At 44.8% G+C, this 26,338-nt stretch overlaps 2 protein-coding genes across 2 annotated transcripts in view; one reads left to right on the forward strand and one right to left on the reverse strand.

Moving 5' to 3' along the window:
• Vwa8 (von Willebrand factor A domain containing 8) overlaps positions 1–6,723 on the forward strand; it is a 360,138-nt gene extending 353,415 nt beyond the window's left edge. Inside the window, exons 43-45 of the mRNA XM_021181216.3 lie at positions 1,879–1,977; positions 2,685–2,923; positions 5,523–6,723. Of these exons, the coding sequence (XP_021036875.1) occupies positions 1,879–1,977; positions 2,685–2,923; positions 5,523–5,631 (447 nt within the window). The 3' untranslated portion in view covers positions 5,632–6,723. The remainder of the gene's footprint in view (positions 1–1,878; positions 1,978–2,684; positions 2,924–5,522) is intronic.
• Positions 6,724–17,682: 10,959 nt separating this feature from the next.
• On the reverse strand, positions 17,683–19,638 carry LOC110309782 (transcription factor 20-like). The gene is made up of 2 exons (XM_021182520.2): positions 18,725–19,638; positions 17,683–18,634 (listed from the first exon to the last, which is right to left on the reverse strand). The coding sequence occupies exons 1-2, from the start codon at positions 19,590–19,592 to the stop codon at positions 17,736–17,738; spliced, it is 1,767 nt and encodes a 588-aa protein (XP_021038179.2). The 5' UTR covers positions 19,593–19,638; the 3' UTR covers positions 17,683–17,735.
• Positions 19,639–26,338: the final 6,700 nt, after the last annotated feature.

Here is a 26,338-nt window from a genome sequence, read left to right on the forward strand (position 1 = left end):
GTCCTTAAGATGTAAAATTTTCAAAGTAGGAGATAAGAACATGTTTAACCTGTAAGGAGGTTTCTAGTTTTCAAAGGCGTAAACATCCTTTGTAGACCTCTGGTTGTGTCCTCGTCCTGGGGATGAGGGCTCGGTTTTCCCTCCCACCCTCCTCAACGCACAGTATGGCCACATCCCCAGTGGAGTTCATCTTTCCTAGATAGCCTCACCCACTTCCTGTTTTAATGGCTCAGGCACTTTCACCAGGAATATTTCTGCTTCCTATTTCAGACGTGGCAGCCTCAACTATGTTATTTTGTATTTGTGATCTGGCTTAGGAAAAAATAGTGTTCTGGTTTCTGGATTGTAAAAGAATGTAGCCCACACACAAAAGGCAAGCTGCTTTTTACCCCAAGTTTATTGCAAGCTCTCCGAGAGCATCTATTCTACAGTAAACATGCACAGAAACTAAACGTGCAGAGATGAATCCCATAAGAACCTATCTTACCATCTGCAAAGATGCAGCTGGGCAAAGGCTTGCTTTCCCCATAACACCTAGTGCTGGGTATCAGGAGGGTTGTGGAGAAGAGCTATTGATTGATACTGGATTGGCAGATATCCCAAATGTTCCCTGAAGTCTTCACCCTCAAACATACACTCTTTTCATTGGAGATTCCTCAGTTTCCCCAGTGTCCCAGCCTTCGTGTAATTACAAAATGTCTCTAGTAGAGGGTTCAGAGAGACCGACTCCTAGATAATTTACCTCTGGCTGCTTCTTGGATTTTGTGGCAGAGCACCTGGCTCCGACACTGGGCTCCTCTCAGCAGTCAGTACTTCATGTGCCCAGGAGATAGGGAGTTAATAAGAGCTTCCTAAATTGAAAGCTACATGCCATATATTAATAAGTGGAAAAGCAGATTATTCAGTCACATGATCAATATCAGCCAAAGTTATGCTGATGCTGGTGTGTTTGCAGTGACCATGCTGCTTGCTATGTCTGTCAGAAGGAACTAAATGCCCGGGGGCTCTATCATAGAGAATCTTCAGAGCTCATCTTGAACACAGTTGTGAATAATTTTTGCCTTCTCTGTACTTTGATTTCTTTGAATGCTGTTTTACCTTTGGAAACAGAAGGGAACTAGATATTGTTGTTCTCTGGGGAAAGGTCTGCTTCAGACTGAGCTTGTTGGTAGAATTGAGTTTCTTGGAATGGTGACAGAAGTCCCTAATTTCCTGCTGGCTCTCAGCTTCTGGGGGCCATGGACACGAGTGTCCGTGGCCTCATCTATCTGCATCACAGGTAACTCCCTCATGCCAGATCTCCCTGAAGCTTCAAATCTGCCTTCCCCTCCTACCAGCAGCCACAATAGAGCCTTTCAAAGGAGCTCTGTGATTAAATTAGGCCCACTCAATAACTTCTCTTTTGACAGTCAAGCTAACTTAATTACATTGGCAGAATCCTTTTTGTCATGGAAGTTAATGCAATCATATGTGATGTCCCATTATGCTTACCAGACAAGACTGCAGTTATGGAAGAGTGTAGAGAGCAGGCACGAGGCAACTGGAATCCCCAGAGCCCCTTTGAAGTCTGCCTAACACTGTGTGTGCTTCTTACAATGTCTCCCTTGAAGTGTACACATGGAATTTGGGACAGCCACTAAAGTCCCCTTCATACCTGTTTCTAGGGGGGCAGAGATCTCAAAAGAAGGTGGACCCAAACAGAATGAGTCCAAAATCGTTTGCTTTGTTGATAGCACACATCTGCCTCTCCTGTCTTTCTGCGTTCTTTTATGACCAAATATTGACCAGCTCGGAACATTCCAGAGTTGGGGCTCTGTAGCACCAGTGACCCTTCTGTTACTCACCAACTTCTCGACTCTCCAACTCTCTTGCATGTAGTACGACATCGCTGGACACTCGGGAGATGGCTACAACATTAAGCTCGTTCCAGTTAACCAAATCCCCAAGAACAATAAGCAGAGACTAGAAATTCTGAAGGTAAATTCATTGTTCCTTCTGCACTGTGAGAGTCTCTATCAGATTAGATAAAAACAAGGACTCGCTGAAGAAGCAACAGCTATCTCAGGCAGCAAACGGAAACCACCTTTCTTGCTTGACACCTGGTTTTCCACCATCTAAAGCTAAATGTTCTCTATACGTTTTCAGAGCACTCATTGTTCTATCAGGTTTGAACAGCTGAGACCAGAATTCCATAGTCACACAGGCTCAGTAGAAAGGGAAAGAAATGGCTCCTTTCAGGGTACTCTATATTTCAAATTTTATATTTCTGTTGGTAATTTTGAGTGACAAATTCAGTCTCATATACTTAAACCTGCAGAAGATGCCATGATCTTAAAAGAGATTGCCTCCTTTGCCACAGGAAGCAGGGTTCAGCATCGGATTAACTTGTTTACTGGAAATTCAGCCCACTCCTTATTTTGCTCCTACATCTTGCCCCTCTCCCAGATGATACCAATTACATATTTTCTTACTTTAAATAGAAGGTTGAATTGTAACAGTGTCAATTGTGAACATTTGGGAGCACTGCCTGATTCCAGGAAAAGTCAACCCCATACAACACTCCCTGTGCCCTGTTGTCTCTCAGTACGTAATCAGCAGGCAGCAGTCTGCCGATACAAAGACCATCATGTTTGTTGAAAAGGAGATGTTCACCTGTGGTCTCTGTGCCCACCTCTTACCTGCAGACGATGCACGCGCACTCTCAGTTCTGCATGAGTGGGGACCACACACTTGAGGGAACGGAACACGCCATCAAGGACATTACCACAGAAGAAGCTGATGAGTATTTTGTCATCATCTTAAGTGATGCAAATCTGTCCCGATACGGAATAAACCCGGCCCGCTTTGCCCAGATCCTGACAAGCGATCCTCAAGTAAACGCCTTTGCCATTTTTATCGGCTCTTTGGGGGATCAGGCAGCCAGGTGAGTATTGTCGCAGCACAGAGCAGATGTAATAAATATCTGGCATGTGTTGTTTCTCGAACCTCAGCCTGAGGGGCTGGGGAGGGCGGGGAAACAGCCCATAGTGTCTACCCTCAAGCAGCTAAGGGCATCCGTGGGCTCACAATGCCCTGGTTTGTTCGGACAAGCAATCATAGTTTTGATGGAACATAATAGAGTTTGTTGGACAAGATTTATAATTTTAATTGTTTTTTATAAAATAAGTATTTACCAAATTGATTTTTTCACTAATAGATTAGACAGTATTTTATAGATTAAGTACTTTCCAGAGACCACCAAGCCCAATCTCATCAGGTTATTTCAAATCATACTCAAAATATTACTATAGCTCAGTGGGGTACTAGCTCGGAGGTAGAACACTTGCCTAGCATGCATGACACTCCAGGTTCAGTTCCAAATATTGCCAACAATAAAAAATAAAGGAAACCAACAATAGTAAATTCCCTAGCTTAGCAGAAACTGTACTTGTCTGTATGCAATGTGTGTCTATGTGCTGTGTGCAAACAGACATCATCTCAGGCACTGTTCTGTCACTGGGAAGAGACACTATGACCAAGGCAACTCTTATAAAGAAAGCATTTACCTGGGGGCTTGTGCACAGTGTCAGTGGGTCGATCTGTGAGCCTCAGGGTCGGAAGCAGACAGGTGTGGCACTGGAGCAGTAGAGCGATCTTTACAGCCTTATCTCCTGGCAGCAGGCAGAGAGATACACACTGGGTCTGGCATGGAGCTTTGAAGCTTCAAAGCCCACCTCCAATGGCACACTTCCTCCATCAAGGCCATAGCTCCTAATCCTTCCTACCAACTGAGGACCAAGCTTGAAAATATATGAGCCTATAGGGCCATCCTCATTCAAACTAGCACAAACATACAGAGACTTACATATGCACATGCATACATATGTACAAACATACATACATACATATCCCCATAATCAAACTTCAGTAACTAACATGAGTAAATATTTAGAAATGTGAGTGTGTGTATATATATGCATAAATATATATGCCTGCATATAGAGTGTGTATGTGTATATATCTCTTACTGGGGTGACATGTAGGTGAAACACCTTGGACACAAAGGAAGACTATATACGTGTATATAAATGTGTATGGACAGTTTTATGCTATAGCTATCGTGCTGCATGGTAGCTGTAGGAATTTATAACCAGACAGTAAGCACCGCTGGGATGACCCAGCAGGAGAAGCCAGGAAACACTGTCCATAACTTAAATACACTAACAGAAAGCATTCGTGGGTTTCCTCTGCATAAAATACTCATAAAATGCAGAAAACACAACTAAAACTGTATCTCAGGGGGAAAAAAAAATATCCCGTCTTACAAATGGAGGGCCTGGTTTTGCTCTGCTCTTCTGCAAGCCGAGCTCTGTGGCACAGACCCCCAGAAACCGGGGCGGTGTCAGCCCTGCAGGCGCTGCAACATCCACAGCAAGCTTGAGCCTTGACATCATGGACTCAGGCTCGCTCAGTCAACCGACTGCACCTCCCCCCCCCAGCTCTCGCGCGCAAGCTCGCTCTCTCTCTCTCTCTCTCTCTCTCTCTCTCTCTCTCTCTCTCTCTCTCGTGTTAGCACTTCACATTTTCTGGAAACTTCCTGTCCTCAAAGCATCTCTGTCCACCAGAGCCAGGCAGGCAGACGGCAAGCTCAACAAACGCTGGCTGAGCTGAAGCAGGCATTTTCTTTCTTTCTTTCTTTCTTTCTTTCTTTCTTTCTTTCTTTCTTTCTTTCTTTCTTTCTTTCTTTCTTTGTAGTGAACAGATCCTGTTGGAGTACTTAGGAAAGCACAATAATACCCTTGTGGTTTCCTGGGGAAATGGTCCAACCATTGCTGGCAAAAAGGCATGGTGCAGACTTAGCTGCTCTGCCCCGCACGCCAAATACATGATACTGCACAGAGCGCCTGACTGTTATTAAATGTCATTCCAAAACCAAACTTTGTTGGCACAATGAAAGGCAGCCTTCTTTCCATACATCTGTGTCTTGCCGCCTTATTGCCTCCTTCAAAGGTGGCCTTTTGTTCCAAATGATAAATTGACATTTAAAAAAAAATTACCATAAGCCTGTTCAGCCTCGGTTTTGTCAAGCAGCAGTTAGATAATGCAGATTGCATTTCACAGTATGTGGTGGGGAGGAACCAGAGACCCACTTGGGGACTTGGCTGCTAGTGCGGAGGACTGTTTTCTAAAAAAGGAAAGGCTTTTAAAAGTGCAGTGTGTGGCCAGATGCAGGTGAGCTAATTCCAGATGGGCCCCTCAGGCACTGCCCTATCAAGGGACTAGAACATCTCAGGAGAGGCCAGAACTTGAGATCCATTCATTTTCTCACTGAAAAGCTCTTGCTTTCCCTGCCTCTCCCTGATGCTTTCCCAGGCCTTCCATTGCCTAGAGACAGACAATTGAGCTGCAGGTAAGGTATGAGAGAGTGAAAGCATCCTTCCCTAAGAACCCATTAGGATGCTGTGGCGGCCAGGCAGGGGCTGGAATGGAGTCTTGATTTGCAATGGTGATTTCCCTCCCTTCCCTTCCCTTCCCTCTGACAGGCTTCAGAGAACTCTGCCAGCTGGCCGGTCCTTCATTGCTATGGATACCAAGAAGATCCCTCAGATTTTACAACAGATCTTCACCTCCACCATGTTATCCAGTATCTAAGACGCACCCTTCATCATCCCAAGATTGGACGCAAATAGGAGCAGAGAGAATTACGAAGAGGCAGCAACCAAGCCGACCAGTGCTACGTTCAGCAGCAAACAGACCTATGAGTAGAAGTGTACTCTGGATGGGTTAGAGGTCTGCAAAGGAAACGGGTTGACCTGCATTTCTTAAAAGGTCAGGGTTGAAGGATGCAGGCTCAGGAACTGTAAGGCTAGGCCTAGTTCTAAACCCAAAGGATAAAAATCATCCACTGTTGCCTTAATATGTCATCTGCAGCCAGATGTCATACGAAGCCTTTTAATAAAAGCCCATAGTTTGACCCTGAGGGACAAGTCTGCAAACCCTCCCAACATGTTCCTGTCTATGGTTATTTCTGCTTTCTCTCCAGTGTGTATTGCCCAGCAAATAACAATTTTACAGCATTTAACCTTAACTGGAGAGTATTTGGACAGCAGTACTTGATAAGGCATTAGATTCTCTCAGTAATTCTGTTCTCTGGACAGAAAGGAACCAAACAGTCCTTAGGGTACTTGCTGTCCCACCTGACTTCTATTCACGCTGCTACCCAAGCTGAAAGATAAAGATATCCTTCCTCAGGTTCCCTGTGTCAGCCCTTTTCAGTTCTCCAGAGTTCCACCGTGGAGTATAGTATACTTTGCCATCCAAATTACAGCGCTGAAAGTAGTGAGTGCTTATATCTGACAAATTACCCAAAATCCAAAACACTGTGTTTGACTGGGTGTTGCCTGGAGTCTTGTTTTGATTTAACTAAAGAAAAGCATATTTTTCAGCCCAATTCTCTTGTCTTTCAAAGTCTTTAAAATCACACAATCCAACAAAACCATCTCTCGAGCCACATGATGAAATGCTGCTCTGACATGAATTCAGTGCTGAGGCCCCACTATGTGCATGTTTACCTAGTGTAAGCGGGAAAACTCACCTAGCCAGGTACAGTGTCATTGTACAGGCCCGTAAATTCATTTCATTTGATTGTAGGACAGAGAAAAGGTTCCCCATCTCTTCTAACACCCCATCTCCTGCTCATCCGCTGTCAAATAAAAGCAGTCGCTTCCCAGTATGGTGTCACCACCCAATGAGTACGCGTGGTTTGCCTTTCTAGTCACCTGCTTGTTCCGGGTGCTCAATTATCCCAAGATGCACACAATTCCAACTCAGTAAGTGCTTTCCAAATGTAATCACATGACTAATTCCCACCACTCCCATTCGCTGGTGATTCACTGCCCTGCAGGAGCGTGCTCAATGTTTCTGTTCTCACTCTAAGAGGGGCACTTTTTGTTTGGTTTGTTTTTGGTTTTTGGTTTTCGAGACAGGGTTTCTCTGTGTAGCCCCCGCTGTCCTGGAACTCACTCTGTAGACCAGGCTGGCCTCGAACTCAGACATCTGCCTGCCTCTGCCTCCTGAGTGCTGGGATTACAGGCGTGTGCCACCACGCCCGGCAAAAGGGGCGCTTTTTACCGATAAAGTGCTTAAACTCAGAAAACCCATTGCTTTTGCAAGATTCCCAACCACAGACTCTTGACCGTTCTCTGAATTCGGAGTATGACTTCACAAATGAAGACATGGATGGCTCGAGCCTCAGAGCTATCCAGTCCCAGGCAAGCGGGCAAGGCTGGAGGCCCCTGGCTTGGCTTGGGAGCACTGGCAGGAGCCCCTCACCCACACTGCATGTTGCTGCTCTCTGGGTTCATGGAGGGCTCCCATGCCTTCTTCCTTTCTTCTCTTCTTGCAAAATGTCTTCGCTTCATAGAGCCACCTTCCTCTCTCTTGTCCCCACAAATTCTATCTGTGTGCTTTCAAGCACTCAGAGGTATGGGGGCTGGGGCATGGGACACTTCTGAGAAGAATCTTGAAACAGCACCCTTCTTCCTGGGTACAGCAGTGAACTGAGGAAACACCCATCAAGGGGCAGCTTAGCCCCAAGGACACTGACCCTGGCAACCTTTGGAAATAGCAGTCACAAGTTGCTCAAGAAGCAGGCTCTCCACACAACAACCTGAGTATGCAGAGCCATTCTTTTTAAACATGGAAGGAATGTTTCCCAGTAATTAAGTTTCCCTTTCCTGGTCGCCAGACATCCTTTGCAATTGTTATCTGAAAGAGAAAATAGACTTCTGTGTTTTCTTATTTGTAAAGGGGAAGATGGTGAGGGAGGAGAACACGGCTTTTTTTTTTTTCACTTCTTACGCTACCTACAAAGTGTATGTGTTTATTATTAAATGTACTTAATTATAGGCCACTGTGAGCTGTTCCCAGGCTCTCATTAGCGCCAGGACATAATAATAACCGCACTGTGTGCCCGTGGGGTGTGCACTGAAAGACATCTAACCCGAATCTCTCTTGCAAGCAAATGAAATGCTGAGAAGGTTCGTTGTTAGTCGTGAGCAGCCAGGAGGAACGAGCACTGTGAATAGCCGCAGTATGTGATGTGTGTTCCCCCTGGAATCCTTTGTGCCCCCAATAAGATGACCTCATTGCATATGGGGCGGCTTGAGCGCAGCCACAGAGTGGCTCAGAGCGGGAGGATTTGAAGGAGTGTCAGATGTCTGGAATGAATCACTTAATTCTTTACCCCCTTTCTTGGGAACCCTCCGAGGAGGAGAAATTCCTCAGTGCCTGAAGAATTTTTCTCTAAACCGACCTTGAGGCTTTGAAGGCCCATGACTGGGTTTCACTGGGTTTCTGAGCACAGCCTAATCAGAGGTCCCCAAAGGCCAGCACCAAAGTCCACCCTCCCTGCACCTGGCTCCCTCCTGGGCCTGCCGGGTCAGCCAACTTGAAATTCCTCAGTGGACCCAGCACAGATGCAGAGAGAGGGAAACAGAAAATGGTTGCTTTATCCTCCATCTGTATTTGCTTCCAACAAAGGCAGTAGAAGAGAAATCCCCCAACTTCTAAGCCAGGGTCCCCTTACATGAGCAACCTGTTCTGAAACCGCATCTCTGGAGTGCCGCAGTCAACTTTAAATTCCACCCAATAATATATAGAGCAGAAAAACACTTAAATGAACAGGGATGTGTAGTAAAGATCTTACCTACTGCCTTGAGCTGCTAACATTTGCTCTGGCGGCAGGACTAAAATTCCAATTTTCTACTGGTAGTAGGGAGAATTTATAACTCTAGTTAGAACACTAGTCTGTAAAGAGGTTTTAGATCCTGAGTTCCATTAACTACCTGGCAAACTTGAGCCAGTCTTCTGGGTCTCATTTGAACTAAGCCAATGCCTTAAGATGTTTGAAGACAATAAATACTAAAACTACAGTTCTGTGTTCCTGTGGCGTGTTCTGGTTTCTTGTAATAGCCATGCCACTTCGGTGTAACCTACGAGCATATTTAGCACATGGTAGCCTGTCTCCCAGCACACAGGACCTTGGCACCTCTATCAACCACACTGTTGCTGACTGAATGTGAATACTCCCTTACACGAGCATCATCAATATGACACAAGAAGGATCTTTCCCTCAACAGATAAGGGTTCTGCCTGTTGTTTCCAGCTTTGAATAGTAAAAGTGCAGACGAGTCAAAAAGATCAAGGATTGGAAAGCTACTGTACATGCAAGAGCTCACCGTAGCTGAACAATGCCAAGTGCTCAACATATGTGCATGTTGAGCTCTGCAAACTCAGCCTGCTCCAGAGGGGTGTGCTTGCCTAACATCTCAGATGGAGATGCAGTCTGAGCACTGTCTGAGGTGTCAACCTTCGAACGCAGACATGCGCAGCATGCGCTGGCCTCTGGAGTGCCAGGGTCATGTGTAACTTTGGACTTGAGGAGTGTTTGTGGTATTTGGGCCACTCAGAGCAAAATACAGCACTCTTAAAGTGGTTCGGATCCCAGAGGGTGATGAGAACACCATGCTCTACTTCAAGAAATCTTATCAAGGGGATGTGAGCCACTTTGTAAGGTTGTCCCTCCCCTGTGGCCCACAGGCACCAGACATCACAGGCTTCGGAGTAGATAAGAGTGTATGCGGATAAATTCGGACTCTGAAGACAGTGGTGTGGCCACAGAGGAGTCTCAGAATGTAAGGACTTACTGATATCAAACCCAGATGAAGCGGTAGTAATAGTAGCTGGCATGACCTGGAACTGAAAGGGAACAATGGCTCTAAGCCTCATGGAGCAGGTGTGTACTTCATGTAGGTCTCAAGATGGCCACATGAACCTGACAGGATTCTCCCTGTAGTTGGTCTCATGGCACCAGGCCATACGTAAAGCCTTTCAGACTTAAGGAAAAAGAGGTGTATTTACTCAGAGGATATTAAAACTGGACTTTCTTGTGCTGGGATGTTTATATTCATAAATGCACATGCTGATTTAATGACGCTGTCAGTTCCCTTATTCTACACTAGTAACACTTTTATGGTGGGAACTCCAGAAACAGTGAATCTCACCAAGACTGGTTGGTCCGAGTCCTTTTACAGAAGTTGCATAGCCCACATGAAACTGGGCCCTAGGAAGAAGAAAACAGTGATCACCCCTGCACCATCCTGACGGAAACCACAAGGCAAAGCTGGAACTAGCCTGATTGATTGGACAGCCTTGGTCTTAGTGCGGCCTGTGGGAGACTCTCACTCCTGAGGGAACCAAAGAAACTGCATCCAGGCCAGGGGCTCAGAGCCCAGAAATTCACAAACATGCACACATACACACATGCATGCATACGGGCATGTTCATGTATGCAAACACATACTTGCACACACACACGCACACACATTCACATCCACATGCATGCATGCACACGTACACCCACACATGCACACAGACTCACACACACAAAGAGAAGATGGCAAGTGAAGAAGACAAGAAGGTCAGTTGATGTACACACCAGGTTAATCAATTGCTGTGCTTGCTGACAGAGAAGGGGTCCCTCTCGGGTGGATTTCCTTTAGTGTTCTCAGAGGTTTGAACAACTCCATTCAAGGCTGACGGGTATAAGCAAGCACATTCATTACAGGCTCTCAAACAAAGATTTGGAACCACATGTGGAACACTAGCACTAAAGAATCTTTCTCCCTGTGACCTTTCTTAGACACTGGAGGAGAAGGGCAGGCCCTGCGCGGCAGAGGACTGTAACAGCTCCTCAGGCCGCCTGAAAGCAGACATTCAGTTGCTTGGCTGGAGTACAGCTCCACACAGCTGGCCTGGCTCTGTGCCTCTGCGTCTGAAGTCTCTCCTCAGAATGGCATATCTCAGTGAGAAAGGATGCTCCGTCATAATACAGATCCCCCTGCATGGCCATCCATCATCACGGCTTGCTTGGAGTCCTTTTGTCCTCACGCTCTCCCCGAACAACAGCTGGGGTGAATTTGAAAGCCCCCGAGGCAGAGGAACTGTGGTTGGGGTGAGGACAGAAGGGGCTGTGTTTGTTATTCTTGTGTCATGGTGGCCAAATACCAGACAGAAACAGTTTAGGAGAGGGAAGGTATATCTGGACTTATGGTTCCAGGGGTTTTCAGTCCACCCTGAGAGGAGATCCCAGGAAAGATGATAGCCCCAGGACAGCATGGCAGAGCAGCAAAGATGATAGCCCCAGGACAGCATAGCAGAGCAGCAAAGATGATAGCCCCAGGACAGCATGGCAGAGCAGAAGCAGAAGAATCTTGAAAGACACAGGCCACCTTATGACTCACATCCTCCAGGACACATTCGATTGTCATGGAGAAGAACTAGAGTGGTTTCAGGTGGGGGAAAAGACATTATAACTCTACATTTATAAGTATCCGGAGGTAGCTGACTGAGCACAGAAGAGAAAAGGAGAGGAAAAGTTAACTCTGATGGCATGCATGACGGGTGTCCGTGTGTATGTGCAGGCCTCGGGGAGGGTTATTGGTCAGAGAGTCAATGGCACATGTCTTCTTTCATTGCTCCCTTCTTTAGCTTTTGAAACAGGGACTCTTACTGGAACCAGTGCTCACAGATTAGTTGGACTCTATGGCCAGTCAGCACCAGTCTCTACCTCTACCACTGACTGGGCTTATATGAGTATGCCACCACATCTGGCTTTTTCCATGGGTGCTGGGGTAAACACACATCCTCTTGTTTGCTTGCATATCACCCAGTATGCCCTTTCCACAGCCCAGGAACGTTTTGTTTTGTTTTGTTTTTTTGAGACAGGGTTTCTCTGTGTAGCCTGGGTGTCCTGGAACTCACTTTGTAGACCAGGCTGGCCTCAAACTCAGAAATCCACCTGCCTCTGCCTCCCAAGTGCTGGGATTAAAGATGTATACCACCACCGCCTGGCTGGAACTATTTTTTTTAAGCTGATGTTAATTTTTTGGAGGCATCTGATCTTTAATTGTTAAGAAACTGTCATAAAACCATGTTTTGTAGAGGCTGGTTACAGACTCTTCCAAAAAACTTTCTAGTGAGTCAAATATGACGGCAGATGCCCGAAATCTCCTAGGCAGAAGAATCATGAACTCAAGGTCAGCTCTGGCAATGTTGTTCCAGGACACCCTGAGCTGTGAAGCAAACCCCTGTTTCAACAAGAAACCAAGTTTCAACAGCCAAGCTCAATAAATGAAACAAAACAAAAAATGGTGGTAGACTATGCTCAAAATATAAGATACACTTGTAAGAAAATGTCCTTACATAACACAGTACCATGTATAATGAATATTCACAATGAACATTTAAAATACAAAACCCAAATGTATTTCCAAGTGTAGGAGGCCCCATCAAAGCACACCATTACCATTTCCCCTCACTGGACAGGAGGAATATGTTCTAATGTGAACAGGCTCACGTTACTGCCATCCAGTCCTCACCGGAGAGAACTTGAGAATCCCAAAGCTCTTTTCACAAGATCTCCATGGATCATAGAGCCAGTGTATCCAATGAGGCTGGCATGGCTTCTGCTTCTGCAAGGAAAGTGGCTTCAAGGGTCAGGGCCTCCTAGGGAGTATGTGGTCCCTTTGCATAGGTCCACACAGGTCTTCTGTGAATAGAGACTGTATGACACGTGCTATAAGTCAGACTCCCCAAGGGATGAGCTACAGGAGAGAGAGATCCACAGCTACCTGAGATACCCAAAAGTTCTTGGATCAGGTTCCTCACCCCTGAAATAAGGACAATCCCATCTCCCCTTTATCAGAGAACTGAAATAAAATAACCAAGGGACTCCATCAACCATAAGTGAAAGTCTGTTTAAGAGGTATTTGGAGATTGTCCCCAAAATGTATTTATTGGAGTGGTTTCCTGCACACCTCAATTCTGGTACTGTTAGCTGAACTTCTGAGGAACACCCTTCTGGAAGCTTTGCTTTTCTTCCTAGAGACACAGGACTGTAGAGCAGCCAATCAGCATTTGTGTCTGGCCAGCAGCTCAGCGCCATCATAGCATCCTGTCATCCCACATCCACAAACTAGGGACCAGGGTCCTGTACCCAGTGCTATGCTTTCTTTCTCTTCACTTCTGGGAAGAAGACAGCCATCCTCTGAGAGTCTTACTTTTGTGGGAAGGCCATTGATACCCCAGAAGCAAAAGACATTTGATTTTAGGTCCATCGTGGAAGGTCCTGGCGATGAGAGTCTCCTTGACCAGTTTTGTTTGAGAACCATGACATCCTGATCAAACATCTCAGACCTTGTTCCGAGCCCAGAGTGGCCTCTTTCTCAGCAAAGCTGCTGGAGGGGTAAAGATGTCAGGGCAGGTAACTGAGGTTAGCCAGATCCTCAACTTTACTTTTTGTTAGGAGCAAGCAGAGTCCATTCTTTGACTTCTTTATGATGATGAATTAACTGTTTCTTGGGATCTAATGACCTATCTCTCAGAAGGGTCAAATAACCTGTCTTAGAAGTGGTTCCTGGCAGCTTGCATTGCAAGCACAGGCCTCCTCAGGAGGCTGATCATATTGGACAATCTTAAAGACTATACTCAAAGACATCTCAGATGACCTCTCAACTGTACTCTTCCCTCAGCCCAAGAGAAGCCTCTGACTCAGCTAGTTGTTATTTAGATACTCTGCAAAGGATTGGTCTCATTAGTCAAATCTTTCTGGCAGTAACAGAGGAATATATACAAAGACTAAGGGCATGAGGATGCAGCCATCATGGATGTGTTTGTGGCCTATCTGAGTTATGACAGAATACCACAGGTGATCATTTATAAAGCACACCATTTTTTTTCTGGAGAGAAAAAATTTATTTTTGTGTTTAAACATCATTCCCTGCACTTTTGAAGATGACCATCCCCATTCTGCCCCCTCCCCCAAACTTCCCCTGTAAGACAAATTCTGACCAAGGGAAGGGTGGCTGTCATTTGTCTGCTCTTTCAGTCCTGGGTCTAGTGTTCACTGAATTGTTGTGAGACAGGCTAAAGATCAAAGCCAAACCCCATCCTTTATGAAATGAGTTTGTTCAGTTCAATTTCACATTTAAATTTCATTGTCATTGGAACAAATTTTGAGTTAGCTAGATAACTTTAAAAGAGAATCAAAAGGGATAGCGCGACTGTCATTTAAACAAAGTCTTTCCAGACTAAAAATACATTTATAGCTTCTGGTTCCATCTGTGTCAGAGCTGATCCTGTGCCACAGCACTCCATACCCAAATACCACCAGGAAGTTATGGTCTCCCAGGAATGCGGGGCACAACTGTGAGCACAGGTAAGACCACCACTTCTGCTCAGAGGGGACCCATGTGGAGCCCTCAGGTCACAGGAACTGAGGAGCAGCCTGGGGCAGGATCCTTCTGGTTTCTATCTGTGCTTGAAGCTGATGCTGTGCCACAGTGCCTCCATACCCAACTTCCTTCCTGAGAGAGCTAGTCTCCTAGGAGTGCTGACACACAGGCTTGCAGGAGGGACGATCCACAGTCAGAGACAGCAAGACCAGCTAACACCAGAGAAAACCAGATGGCGAGAGGCAAGGGCAAGAACGCAATTAACAGAAACCAAGGCTACTTGGCATCATCAGAACCCAGTTCTCCTACCACAGTGAGTCCTGGATACCCGAAACATACCAGAAAAGCAAGTCTATGATTAAAATCACATCTCCTGATAATGATAGAGGACTTTAAGAAGGACATAAATAACTCCCTTAAAGAAATACAGGAGAACACAGGTAAACAGCTTGAAGCCCTTAAAGAGAAAACATAAAAATCCCTTAAAGAATTACAGAAAAACACAACCAGACAGGTGAAGGAATTGAATGAAACCATCCCAGATCTAAAAATGGAAATAGAAACAATATAGAAATCACAAAGGGAGACAACCCTAGAGACAGAAAACTTAGGAAAGAGATCAGGAGTCATAGATGCAAGCATCACCAACAGAATACAAGAGATAGAAGAGAGAATCTCAGGTGCAGAAGATACCATAGAAAACATTGACACAACAGTCAAAGAAAATGCAAAACACAAAAAGCTCCTAACCCAAAACATCCAGGAAATCCAGAACACAATGAGAAGACCAAACCTAAGGATAATAGGTATAGAAGAGGGTGAAGATTCCCAACTTAAAGAGATAGTAAATATCTTCAACAAAATTAGAGAAGAAAACTTCCCTAAAGAGATGCACATAAACATACAAGAAACCTACAGAACTCCAAGTAGATTGGACCAGAAAAGAAATTCCTCCCGTCACATAATAGTCAAAACACCAAATGCACAAAACAGAGAAAGAATCTTAAAAGCAGTAAGGGAAAAAGGTCAAGTAACATATAAAAGCAGACCTATCAGGATTACACCAGACTTCTCACCAGAGACTATGAAAACTAGAAGATCCTGGGCAGATGTCATACAGACCCTAAGAGAACACAAATGCCAGTTCAGGCTACTATACCCAGCAAAACTCTCAATCACCATAGATGGAGAAACCAAAGTATTCCATGACCAAACCAAGTTTACACAATATCTTTCCAGAAATCCAGCCCTACAAAGGACAATAGATGAAAAAACTCCAACAAAAGGAGGGGAAACTACACCCTAGGAAATGCAAGAAAATAATTTTATTTCAACAAATCCAAAAGAAGATAGCCATACAAACATAAAAATAGCATCAAAAATAACAGGAAGCAACAATCACTATTCCTTAATATCTCTTAACATCAGTAGGCTCAATTTCCCAATAAAAAGACATAGAATAACAGAGCGGATACATAAACAGGACCCAACATTTTGCTGCATACAGGAAACCTACCTCAGTGTCAAAGAAAGACACTCAGAGTAAAGGGCTGGAAAACAATTTTCCAAGCAAATGTTCCCAAGAAACAAGCTGGAGTAGTCATTCTAATATCGAATAAAATCAACTTTTAACCAAAAGTTATCAAAAAGGATAAGGAAGGACACTTCATACTCAAAGGAAAAATCTACCAAGAAGAACTCTCAATTCTGAACACCTATGCTCCAAATACAAGGGCACCCACATTCATAAAATAAACTACTAAAGCCCAATGCACACATTGCACCTCACACAATAATAGTGGGAGATTTCAACACCCCACTCTCATCAATGGACAGATCATGGAAACATAAACTAAACAAAGACACAGTACAACAGAAGTTATGAACCAAATGTATTTAACAGCTATCTATAGAACATCCTATAACAAAAGAATATACCTTCTTCTCAGCACCTCATGGTACCTTCTCCAAAACTGACCATATAATCAGTCACAAAAAAGGCCTCAACAAATACAAGAAGATTAAAATAATCTCATGCACCCTATCAGATCACCATGGACTAAGGCTGTTCTTCAGTACCAACAAAAACAACAGAAAGCCTACATACATATGAAAGCTGAACAATGCCCTACTCAATGATAACTTGGTCAAGGAAGAAATAAAGAAATGAAAGAGTTTTAGAATTTAATGAATATGAAGGCATAACATAACCAAACTTATGGGACACAATGAAATCAGTGCTAAGAGGAAAACTCAGCTCTGAGTGCCTCCAAAAAGAAATTGGAGAGAGCATATACTACCAACTTAATAGCACACCTGAAAGTTCTAGAACAAAAAGAAGCAAATACACCCAAGAGGAGTAGACAGCAGGAAATAATCAAACTCAGGGATGAAATCAACCAAGTGGAAACAAAAAGAACTATACAAGCAATCAACAAAACTAGGAGCTAGTTCTTTGAGAAGATAAACAAGATAGATAAACCATTAGCCAGACTAACCAGAGGGCACAGAGACAGTATCCAAATTAACAAAATCAGAAATGAAAAGGGAGACATAATAACAGAAACTGAGGAAATTAAAAAAAATCATCAGGTCCTACTACAAAAGCCTATAATCAACAAAACTGGAAAATCTGGATGAAATGGACAATTTTCTAGACAGATGCCAAGTATCAAAATTAAATCAGGATCAGATAAACCATCTAAACAGCCCACAACCCCTAAAAAAATAGAAGCAGTCATTAAAAGTCTACCAACCAAAAAAAAAAAACAAAAACAAAAACAAAAACCCAGGACCAGCTGGGTTTAGTGCAGAATTCTATCAGACCTTCAAAGAAGACCTAATACCAATAATACTCCTCAAACTATTCACAAAATAGAAACAGAAGGATCACTACCCAATTCATTCTATGAAGCCAAAGTTACACTGTCTATTTTCCCTTGGAGATGGAACAGTTTCTGTCTAATCAGGAACTTGTCACACTTTCCTTTCATAGAGGACTTCACAAGAGGCTTTTTTCCTACTTCTATCATGTTAATGTTCCAAATAGATTTTTAAAACTGGTTGAGTGCATATTACTTTTAGCTTCAGAAGATATCATGTATATTTAAGAATCATTTAACTATTATAATTTTGATGACTTTAAAATGTCAATACTGAGTTGCATATTTTAAAATAAATTTTATTAGTTTAATAAAAATTTATTTATATAGATATATATTATCCCTCCCTTTTAACTCCCCGTTTCCCCATCAGCCCACCCCTCCCCCTCCTCCACATGTCACAATGGAGATTGTGTCCACGGAAATGGCCATTCCAACATCTTGTATCTTTTTTTTCCTGTGGTGTCACCAGTTTGAGTGTGACGTGAGAACATAGGAAGTGCTAGCCTAGGCAGACGCAGCGGGGGTGCAGGGTTGGGCAGAGTGAGGTATGGTTGCACAACAGGAGGATTCCGTTCTGTCATGTTTGTCCATCACCACCTTCTCGTCTCTGCAGTCTCACCTTGTGCTTGGGGCACCTCACCGAGAAATTCTCCTCATTCAGCAAACAATCTGCATCAACGGCACATGGGTAATGGTATCGGAAGGTGCAGCCTTTGTTGTAGCAGCCCAGAGTAGCGCCAGCCTTCTGGCAGTGGGAGCATGTCACATCTCTGGCGTTTTCCAGCGCTTCCAGCAGGCCATAGAGCCTGCCATAGACCAAGTAGGTTCCATTGGCCCAGAGAATACAATCCTCATGGACCCAAAATTCATTGCTAGCAAGAGGTCGTTCAGGGATTTGTAACTCCCACTCAGGACCACCTTTGGAAGTGGTAGGTACAGAGGGCTTTGTGTCTAAAACAGCCTCTTTACTGTTGCCCTTAGGGGCTACATTTTTACGAGGGCGCCCCCTGGAATGGGACCGAGGACCTCCACCAGAGTCTTTGGAGCGCTGGCGCAGATTGAACCTATGAGCAGCCGGGCTCCTCTGCTCCTTCCGCTGCTGTTGCTCCTGAGTGTCAATTTTTGAACTATTAGTACCTTTTGAAGTGGTAGGTACAGAGGGCTTTGTGTCTAAAACAGCCTCTTTACTGTTGCCCTTAGGGGCTACATTTTTACGAGGGCGCCCCCTGGAATGGGACCGAGGACCTCCACCAGAGTCTTTGGAGCGCTGGCGCAGATTGAACCTATGAGCAGCCGGGCTCCTCTGCTCCTTCCGCTGCTGTTGCTCCTGAGTGTCAATTTTTGAACTATTAGTACCTTTTGAAGTGGTAGGTACAGAGGGCTTTGTGTCTAAAACAGCCTCTTTACTGTTGCCCTTAGCGACTGCGTTTTTACGAGGGCGCCCCCTGGAATGGGACCGAGAACCTCCACCAGAGTCTTGGGAGCGCTGGCGCAGATTGAACCTATGAGCAGCAGGGCTCCTCTGCTCCTTCCGCTGCTGTTGCTCCTGAGTGTCAGTTTTTGAACTATTAGTACCTTTTGAAGTGGTAGGTACAGAGAACTTTGTGTCTAAAACAGTCTTTTTACTGCTGCCCATAGCGGCTGCGTTCTTACGAGGGCGCCCCCTGGAATGGGACCGAGAACCTCCACCAGAGTCTTGGGAGCGCAGGCGCAGGTTGTACCTAGGATGAGCTTCCGGGCTCCTCTGCTCTTTCCGCTGCTGTTGCTCCTCCTCCTCAGTGTCAGTTTTAGAACCCTTAGAAGCGCTTTTGTGCCGAACCTCGACTTTGCTCTGCATTTCTGAGGACCTCTTAGGAGGTGGATTCTTCCGAAGAGTGGCTGGATAATCGTGGGGATAAAAGGGTCCATAGAGGTCACCCATGTTACTGTAACCGGCCCCCTTGCCACAGAGACAGCAAACCACCGGCTCCACTACAGAAGATTCTGTTACCACAGGCCCCTGCAGCATAAAGGATGAAGCTGGGAGCACTTTGCTTCCTGTGCTGCTGTAGGAAGGGGTCAGAGATCTCTGACTCTTCCGGCTCCTCACCAATTTGGTCTGTTCTTTGTCTTCTTCAGCATTGACTATTGTACAAACAGCTCCAAGTTCACCCTTATTTACTGCATGGATGTAAGGGGGGAAAGACTTGGTTTTGGCATTGGTTTTATCTAGTGGCTGGGTAGCGTACTTTAGCTTGATCTCCGGTTCTTGAGGTTCTACAATGGGAACTCCTCGTTTGGTTTTCCGCTTCCTTGGCCGGGCCCCAGGCTTCCTTCTCTCCCTCCTTTGCCTCCGCTTTTTTGGCTTTGGCTCTCCATCTGCAGAACTTTCTGGAATCTGAGGGGGCTGAGGAGGTGGAGGTGGTTGCTGCTGCTGTTTCTTTTGCTTATTCATACTACCGACTGGTCTCCTCTAAGCACACCGATTTCTTTGTTCACAATTCCAGAGCCTTGAAGGTTCAAGCTCAAGGGAGTGACATCTGTTGTGATCCTTCTTGCTGCATGGCCTATGGCAGAAGGTGGAAGGGCAAGGGAGCCTGTATGAAGCTGAACTTAGACTTTTTACCAGAAACACATTGTCTCAATAACCAACCCACTCCACGATAACCAACCCACTCCATGATAACCAACCCAGTCTCGAGAGAACAACACTGATCTACTTATGAGAGAAGACCCTCGTAATAACCACTTTGTACAAGTCCCAATTCTTAATACTTTTACAGTGGTTATTTAATTTCAAGGTGAGGCTTAGAAAAGCCAGGCAAACTGCAACAAGACTTTCCCTTTACCACCAGCTGGAAGGCAGAACACGCCATCAAGAAAGCACGAAGAAATTATGTTCCACAATGCTTGCCCCCAGCCTCCATGGGCAGAGCCAGTCAGAGCAGTCATGGGTGCTCAGCATAGCCTGTAACTGTTTTCTTATCTGTCTTCCCTATTCCGGGGGATAAAGGCAGGTGCCGAGTCTTGTTTGTCTTTGGCTTCAACATGAGAAGGTGGTGAATGTGTGTTTAGTGACTGGATAGCTGTGGGATCAAGAGGTGTCAAGGTCCCAAAGAGACAGAAGTTGGGCTGGCTCTGAAAAAAGAAACCAATAAGAATGGGATGAGCCAGGAAGATTGAGGGACTCCTGGATGGAGGCAGAGGGAAGGATAGTCTGAACTTGGCGCGCTCTCGGAGGCAGCGGGGCAGGCAGGCCTGAGACTACAGTTCTCCCTCTCTGGCTGCCACTCCCCAGCTAAGCATTTCTAAGCAGCCTACTCAAAGGCGCCAGCCAGCCAGCCAGCCTTTAGGCCTGTCCTACAGCTAAGCCTGAATGGCCAGGGGTGAGATGGGAGGCAGCTGGGCAGCCCAGGAGCCCAAAGTAATAATAGCTCAACATAGCAAGCCTTAGGACTGCCTCATGCTGTGACTGTTTTGTTTTGCTTGCTTTGTTTTTTTGCCATCTCAAAAATAAGTGGAGAACTTTCTTCCCCAGGATTATAAATTGAATTAGTGATGAAAGGGGCTGTGCTGTGCAGAGGAGCCCTCAGGGGAGAGCTTGCACAGCTTGCACATTTTCAAGTCCTCTGGGAGAAGATGACTTGCTCTACAGCAAAGAAAAGAAAGGAGATTAGCAGGGAAACTCAGCTTTTGTGAAACTGCCTGGGACTCCTTGACTGGGTCTTCATGACTGCCAAATATTTCCACCATCCACACATCCCATTAAGACTCCAAGTTTATAAATTCATAGAAGACTTAGAAAAAGTAATTACTTGGCTCATTCTCTAAAACACAGATTTACGAAGAGCCATAATGAATTGGAAGGGTTGAGCAGAATGACAATGAATGAGTAGATGGATGGATATGTGGGTGGATGTATGAATGAATAGATGGGTGAATGGATGTGTATATGGATGGATGGATGGATGGATGGATGGATGGATGGATGTTTACAGAAGGATAGATGAGTAGAACCTAAATGATTAAGTAGCTGCTAGACAGGTAAATAGATGAGCCAAAGAGGAGAAAATCTGCCCTGTTTAAAGACTTCAGGGAAAGGATATTCTGGGACTCTTATTAATACCTATGACAAGAAGCAGAAATGGATATCCACCTTCAGCCCAAGCAATATTGCTACTGTGTTTTCCCAAGTAGCCCCACACACAGCCATGGAGGAGCTGGAGCACTGTGTGGAAATGATTTTACCCAGGAGGGGACAGAACCAGACACACAAGCTTGAGACTGTGATAAAATCGTCATCATGACAGGGTCGCAGTTGTTTGGGTCACTTTGAGATGAATGTATGTCCATGTCAGTTGCTAGTGACAGCAGACACCCAACTAACTGTGCCCTAAGCACCCCCCAGAAGAAGCCATTCTGTGAGTACCTGAGACAGTTCCCAGGGGCCCCGGTTGCCTAGCAAGGCTTAACAACACATGACCTCAAACTCATGGACACTGACTTCAAATCATAACTTCTATACTAACTAGTTGTATATCCTGGGGAACTTTTTCCCTAATAATTTGTGTTGAAACACTATAAAATTCATTTTTTTAAAGTACACATTGCAGTGGTTTGACATATATTCAAAACTTTATGCCAATATCACCACTGTCTAATTCCAGAACATTGTTATTATCTCCAACGGAAACTTCATCCTGCCTGGGAATCACTGCCCACTGCTCCCTCCCTTTCCCTGGCACAAGTCTACTGTCTGTGGATTTCCCTGTCTGGACATTCCTATAAATGACTTCATGCCAGATGAGCTGCCTTCATCTACCATAATGTTTTCGTATCATTCATGTTATATTTATTATTCTTTTTTATGGGCAAGTAATATTTAACTATGAAAGTATCACATTTTGTTTATCCACTCTTACAGGAATAAATCTTTGGCTAACACAAAGAGCATTCATGTATAAGTTTATGAGAACATGTGTTTTTAGTTATCTTGGGTATAGAATTAGGAGTGGAATTTCTGGGTTAGAGGATGACTCTGTTTAATGTTTTGAGGAACTGTCCCGGCTGCTTTCCAGAGGAGTTGTACCACCCTACATTCCTACAAGCAGTAGGAAACTTCTGTCTCTTTGACCCTTGTCAACAAATGCGCTCTGCTTTTTAGCTATGAACATCCTCGTAGATCCTCAGGTGTCTTTCACTGTCATTTTGTTATTTCCCTAATGGCTGTTAATCCTGAATATCTTTGCATGCACCTATTGGTCATTATACATCTTCTTTATGTCTAGGGTATGGCTCAGTGGTTAAAAACTTGCTTGGCACACAAATGATCCAGATCCTAGGCTTTTTCATTTCCAGCAACATAGACACAGGAGTGTATTTTTCTTGGAAGAAATATCTATTAAGACACTTTGTCTGGACAACACCCAGAGGCAGCTCCACTCCCATATATAAGACTTGTAGTCTTTTACATTTCGTTTCTTAATTTGTTTCCCTTTGATGCTATTATATATATATATATATATATATATATATATATAATTATGTTAATTTAATTATCATATTGTTCATTACTCATGTGCAGAAATACAATTTACTTTTACATATTAACTTTGTATCCTGTAACTTCATTGAATGTATTTATTTTACAGGAGTGGGTATTGAACATACATGCTAACATTATCCTATTGAGGGAATCCTAACTGTTTAACCAACCTACCTTCCTTTCTTTTTCTTTCTTTCTCTCTTTCTCTCTTTCTTCCTTCCTCCCATCTCTCTCTCTCTCTCTCTCTCTCTCTCTCTCTCTCTCTCTCTCTCTCTCTCTCTCTCTCTCTCTCATAAGGTCTCTCTATTTATTATGAAACCCTGGCTCTAGAGCTCACTTTGTAGACCAGGCTGAACTTGAACTTCCAGAGATCCACTTGCCTCTGCCTCCCAAATCCTTGGATTAAAGCTATGTAGTACCATACCTGACCTTTTCAAAAATATCGAGACAAGGTCTCTGTAGTCTAACTCAGTTGTCCTTGAACTTTCTCTAGAGACCCAGCAGGCCTTGAATTCATGATCCCCCTGCCTCAGTGTTTCAAATAACTATGACTCACTAGGCCACACTAAATGGGTCTACTTCCAACAAAACACAATGAAGCTCACAGCTCTTACTGAATACAGGGCAGGAATGAGGGGTTGTTAATAATGCTCTCCAGATTTCTGCAAATCTGAATATTTTTGCCAGTGTTCTTGCTCATATATAGAGTCATATATATCATATAAGAAGCCTTTAGTGGGCCAGGCACGGTGGCACACGCCTTTGATCCCAGCACTCGGGAGGCAGAGGCAGGCAGATTTCTGAGTTCGAGGCCAGCCTAGTCTACAAAGTGAGTTCCAGGACAGCCAGGGCTATACAGAGAAACCCTGTCTCGACAAACCAAAAGAAGAAGAGGAAGAGGAGGAACAGGAAGAGGAAGAAGAAGCCGCAGCCTTTAGTGTTCTCTCTCTCTCTCTCTCTCTCTCTCTCTCACTCACTCACACACACACACTATACTAAGGAAGCCTTGTACATTCTATTCCCTTGACTAAAATGAATTCTCTGTCATAGTTTTTTGAGATAATTATAATAGGTAATTATGAAAATGTGACTAAACACCTATTGTCACTTGGTACTGGTAAGTACTCAGGAAAGTTTAAGTCACCAGATGAAAAGGAGGGAAGTGACAATGAATGCAGAATGGCTGCCTAACCACGGTCACGAGGTCCTCAGAATCCTCAGCTCATACCCAGAAAGCCTCCCTGCTAGTGCCAGCACTGACTGACAGTCAAAGCCCCATGCTCCAAGTCCATCCTCTGCACCTGTCCCCTTCCTGCCAGGGGGTAATATGTTCATCCCTGGTGTGTTTAGTCCCCAGGTAAATGAACCCAGGCATGCTCACAAGTCTGAGTGAGGCACACAGAACCACAACCATCCCGGGCCACAGCAGCCTGGGTAGAGGCAGAAGAAGCAAGCACCCCCTTCACACTACACAGGCTCCATCACCTTTTCCTTGGGCAGCCCTGGCTGACCGGACTTCTGTTGATTTACAAATTGTTCTTTGCAAATTAAATCTAAGGTTACCCATCTGTGTATCAACTGGAAACATTAGCTGAATAGTTGTCATAAACTTCTGCCTGGGGCTTCTGTGCACATCACCTAGAGAACCCAAGACTCTTGTCCCAGGGCATGACCCATGCCCTGCACTATACTTGGCCTTACCTCCTGATTGATTCCATATCTCTTCCCTTTGCAGAAAAGACTCCTATTCACATCCCATCTGCTCACTCTCAGGCCTTCAGGGCCAACATGACCTCCAGAGAGAAGACTGACTTCCCATGAGTCTCTTTTGCTACAGCTTTGCTTCGGGAAGCCAGAAAATACCTAGTGAGCCCTTGCTCTTTTGCAGACACTGTCCTGGCTTCCTCTTTAAGGAGTACATTCTAGTGGTCAAATGCAGCGAATAAACAGGTCAGCAGGTAATGTGTAGTTGTGACAAGCTCTCAGAGTGAATTGAAGAGGGTTAGGTTTGGATTCAGGGCCACTGTCTTAAATGAGGTGCACAGGGAAAAGATAGCTGAGGGAGTTGGGTAGAGACTCTGTCAGTAAAAGCCACAAAAGCATGAGGACTTCCCAGGCTCGCAGAACCAACAGAGAAAGCCAGGCTCCGGAATTGCACTGGGGGTGAACAGGGCAAGGGATGGCAGCAGGAGGATGCCTTGAAGCTCACTGTCCAGGCAGCCCAGCCAAGTCAATGAACTTCGGCTGCAGCAAGAGACCACCTCTCAAAAAGCAAAGGTTGACAACAGTCAAGCGAAGAAGCTCGGCAAAGAGTGACACATTCTCAAATGTAGTCCAAGTCGCTCAGGCCACTAGCTTCAAAACACGCTACAAGAGGAACACCATGCCTGGTACTGGAAAGTTAACCAACTACCCAGTGCTAGTGAAGTCATGGATCCCAGAAGAGGATCTAACACACCGCTTTACCAAACCAGCACAATCCCCGACTGCATCCTAAACATTTGTTCTTGTAACCACAGAGCAGCATAGCCCTTACGTCTCATGGGGGAGGAAGCTTCTCTTTGCAACAGGCAGAGACCATTACAGAAAACCATGACCAATTAAAAGGCATAATTGTGGAGCCCAGGCCTGTCAGATACATCTGCAGTACAATTCTATCACCTAGAAGATGGAACAGCAAGACTGTCAGAGGCAGAAAACCAGGGTGTTTGTTGTGCAACTGTGTCTCCTAGAAATGTCAGGAACTATAACCATAAAATCTCACCAATGGGACTGCCTAGACAAAATCTAAGCCAGGATAACAACAGACACGCTAAAGTGGGCGGGGGGCGGGGTGGGGTGGGCAGAAACCATGAGGCCTCGGAACTATACAAAGAACTACAAGAGCTAAGGAATGGTGAAATCTAGAGAAATACTCTTCCCAAGGAAGAGCACACCAATTGATTCTCCAATACCAAATGGTCTGCCCTGAAAACATACACACAAGTAACATTATACAGACTAAGCAGGTTGTATTAAGTGTTTAGGAATATGTTTGTATATATACGTACATGTATGTAATAGCCGTTAATGAAAAGAAGAGGCCATGAATTTGAAAGAGAACAAGGAAGGGTAAGTTTAGGAGGAGGAACGGGGAGTAGGAAATGATATAATATCAAAAAATCCAAAAATTTAATAAAGAGAGAGGACAGGCTTCTGAAGGCCAAGGTTAGCATGAGAAGACAGTTGGCAGCAGATCAATAACTCAGAGCTAAGATGGCAGGACTTAACGCACCAGGACCCGGCTCTTGGTGTATTTTGAAATTGGGGCGCATTTGCTAATGACTACTTGTGTGAGAGAAGCACAGATGAAGAGGACTCCAGGACTTTGGACCCTCAGAGTTGAAAGCAGGAAGCTGCCACTGGGGGAATTCAGTCTGGAAGAGCGGGGAGTATAGTCTAGTCCATATCTCCTGCCTCCAAGACCCGTTTCCTTGCCACACAGCATGAGCTGTGGTATAGCTCCTGCCACAGAGGTTTCCTGAGCCATCTCCAAATAGCCCCAGGTTTTATTCTTTGTCTTCTGTGGTCGAGGGCTAGAGGCACCTTGGCCACCTCCAAATAAAATTTCCTCAGCCATACTGAATAGCCTGGGAAATGTAGGAACTTCACAAACC

Source organism: Mus caroli, unplaced genomic scaffold (genome assembly GCF_978045245.1).
Source record: "Mus caroli unplaced genomic scaffold, Mus_caroli_1 scaffold_12, whole genome shotgun sequence".
Taxonomy (NCBI): domain Eukaryota; kingdom Metazoa; phylum Chordata; class Mammalia; order Rodentia; family Muridae; genus Mus; species Mus caroli.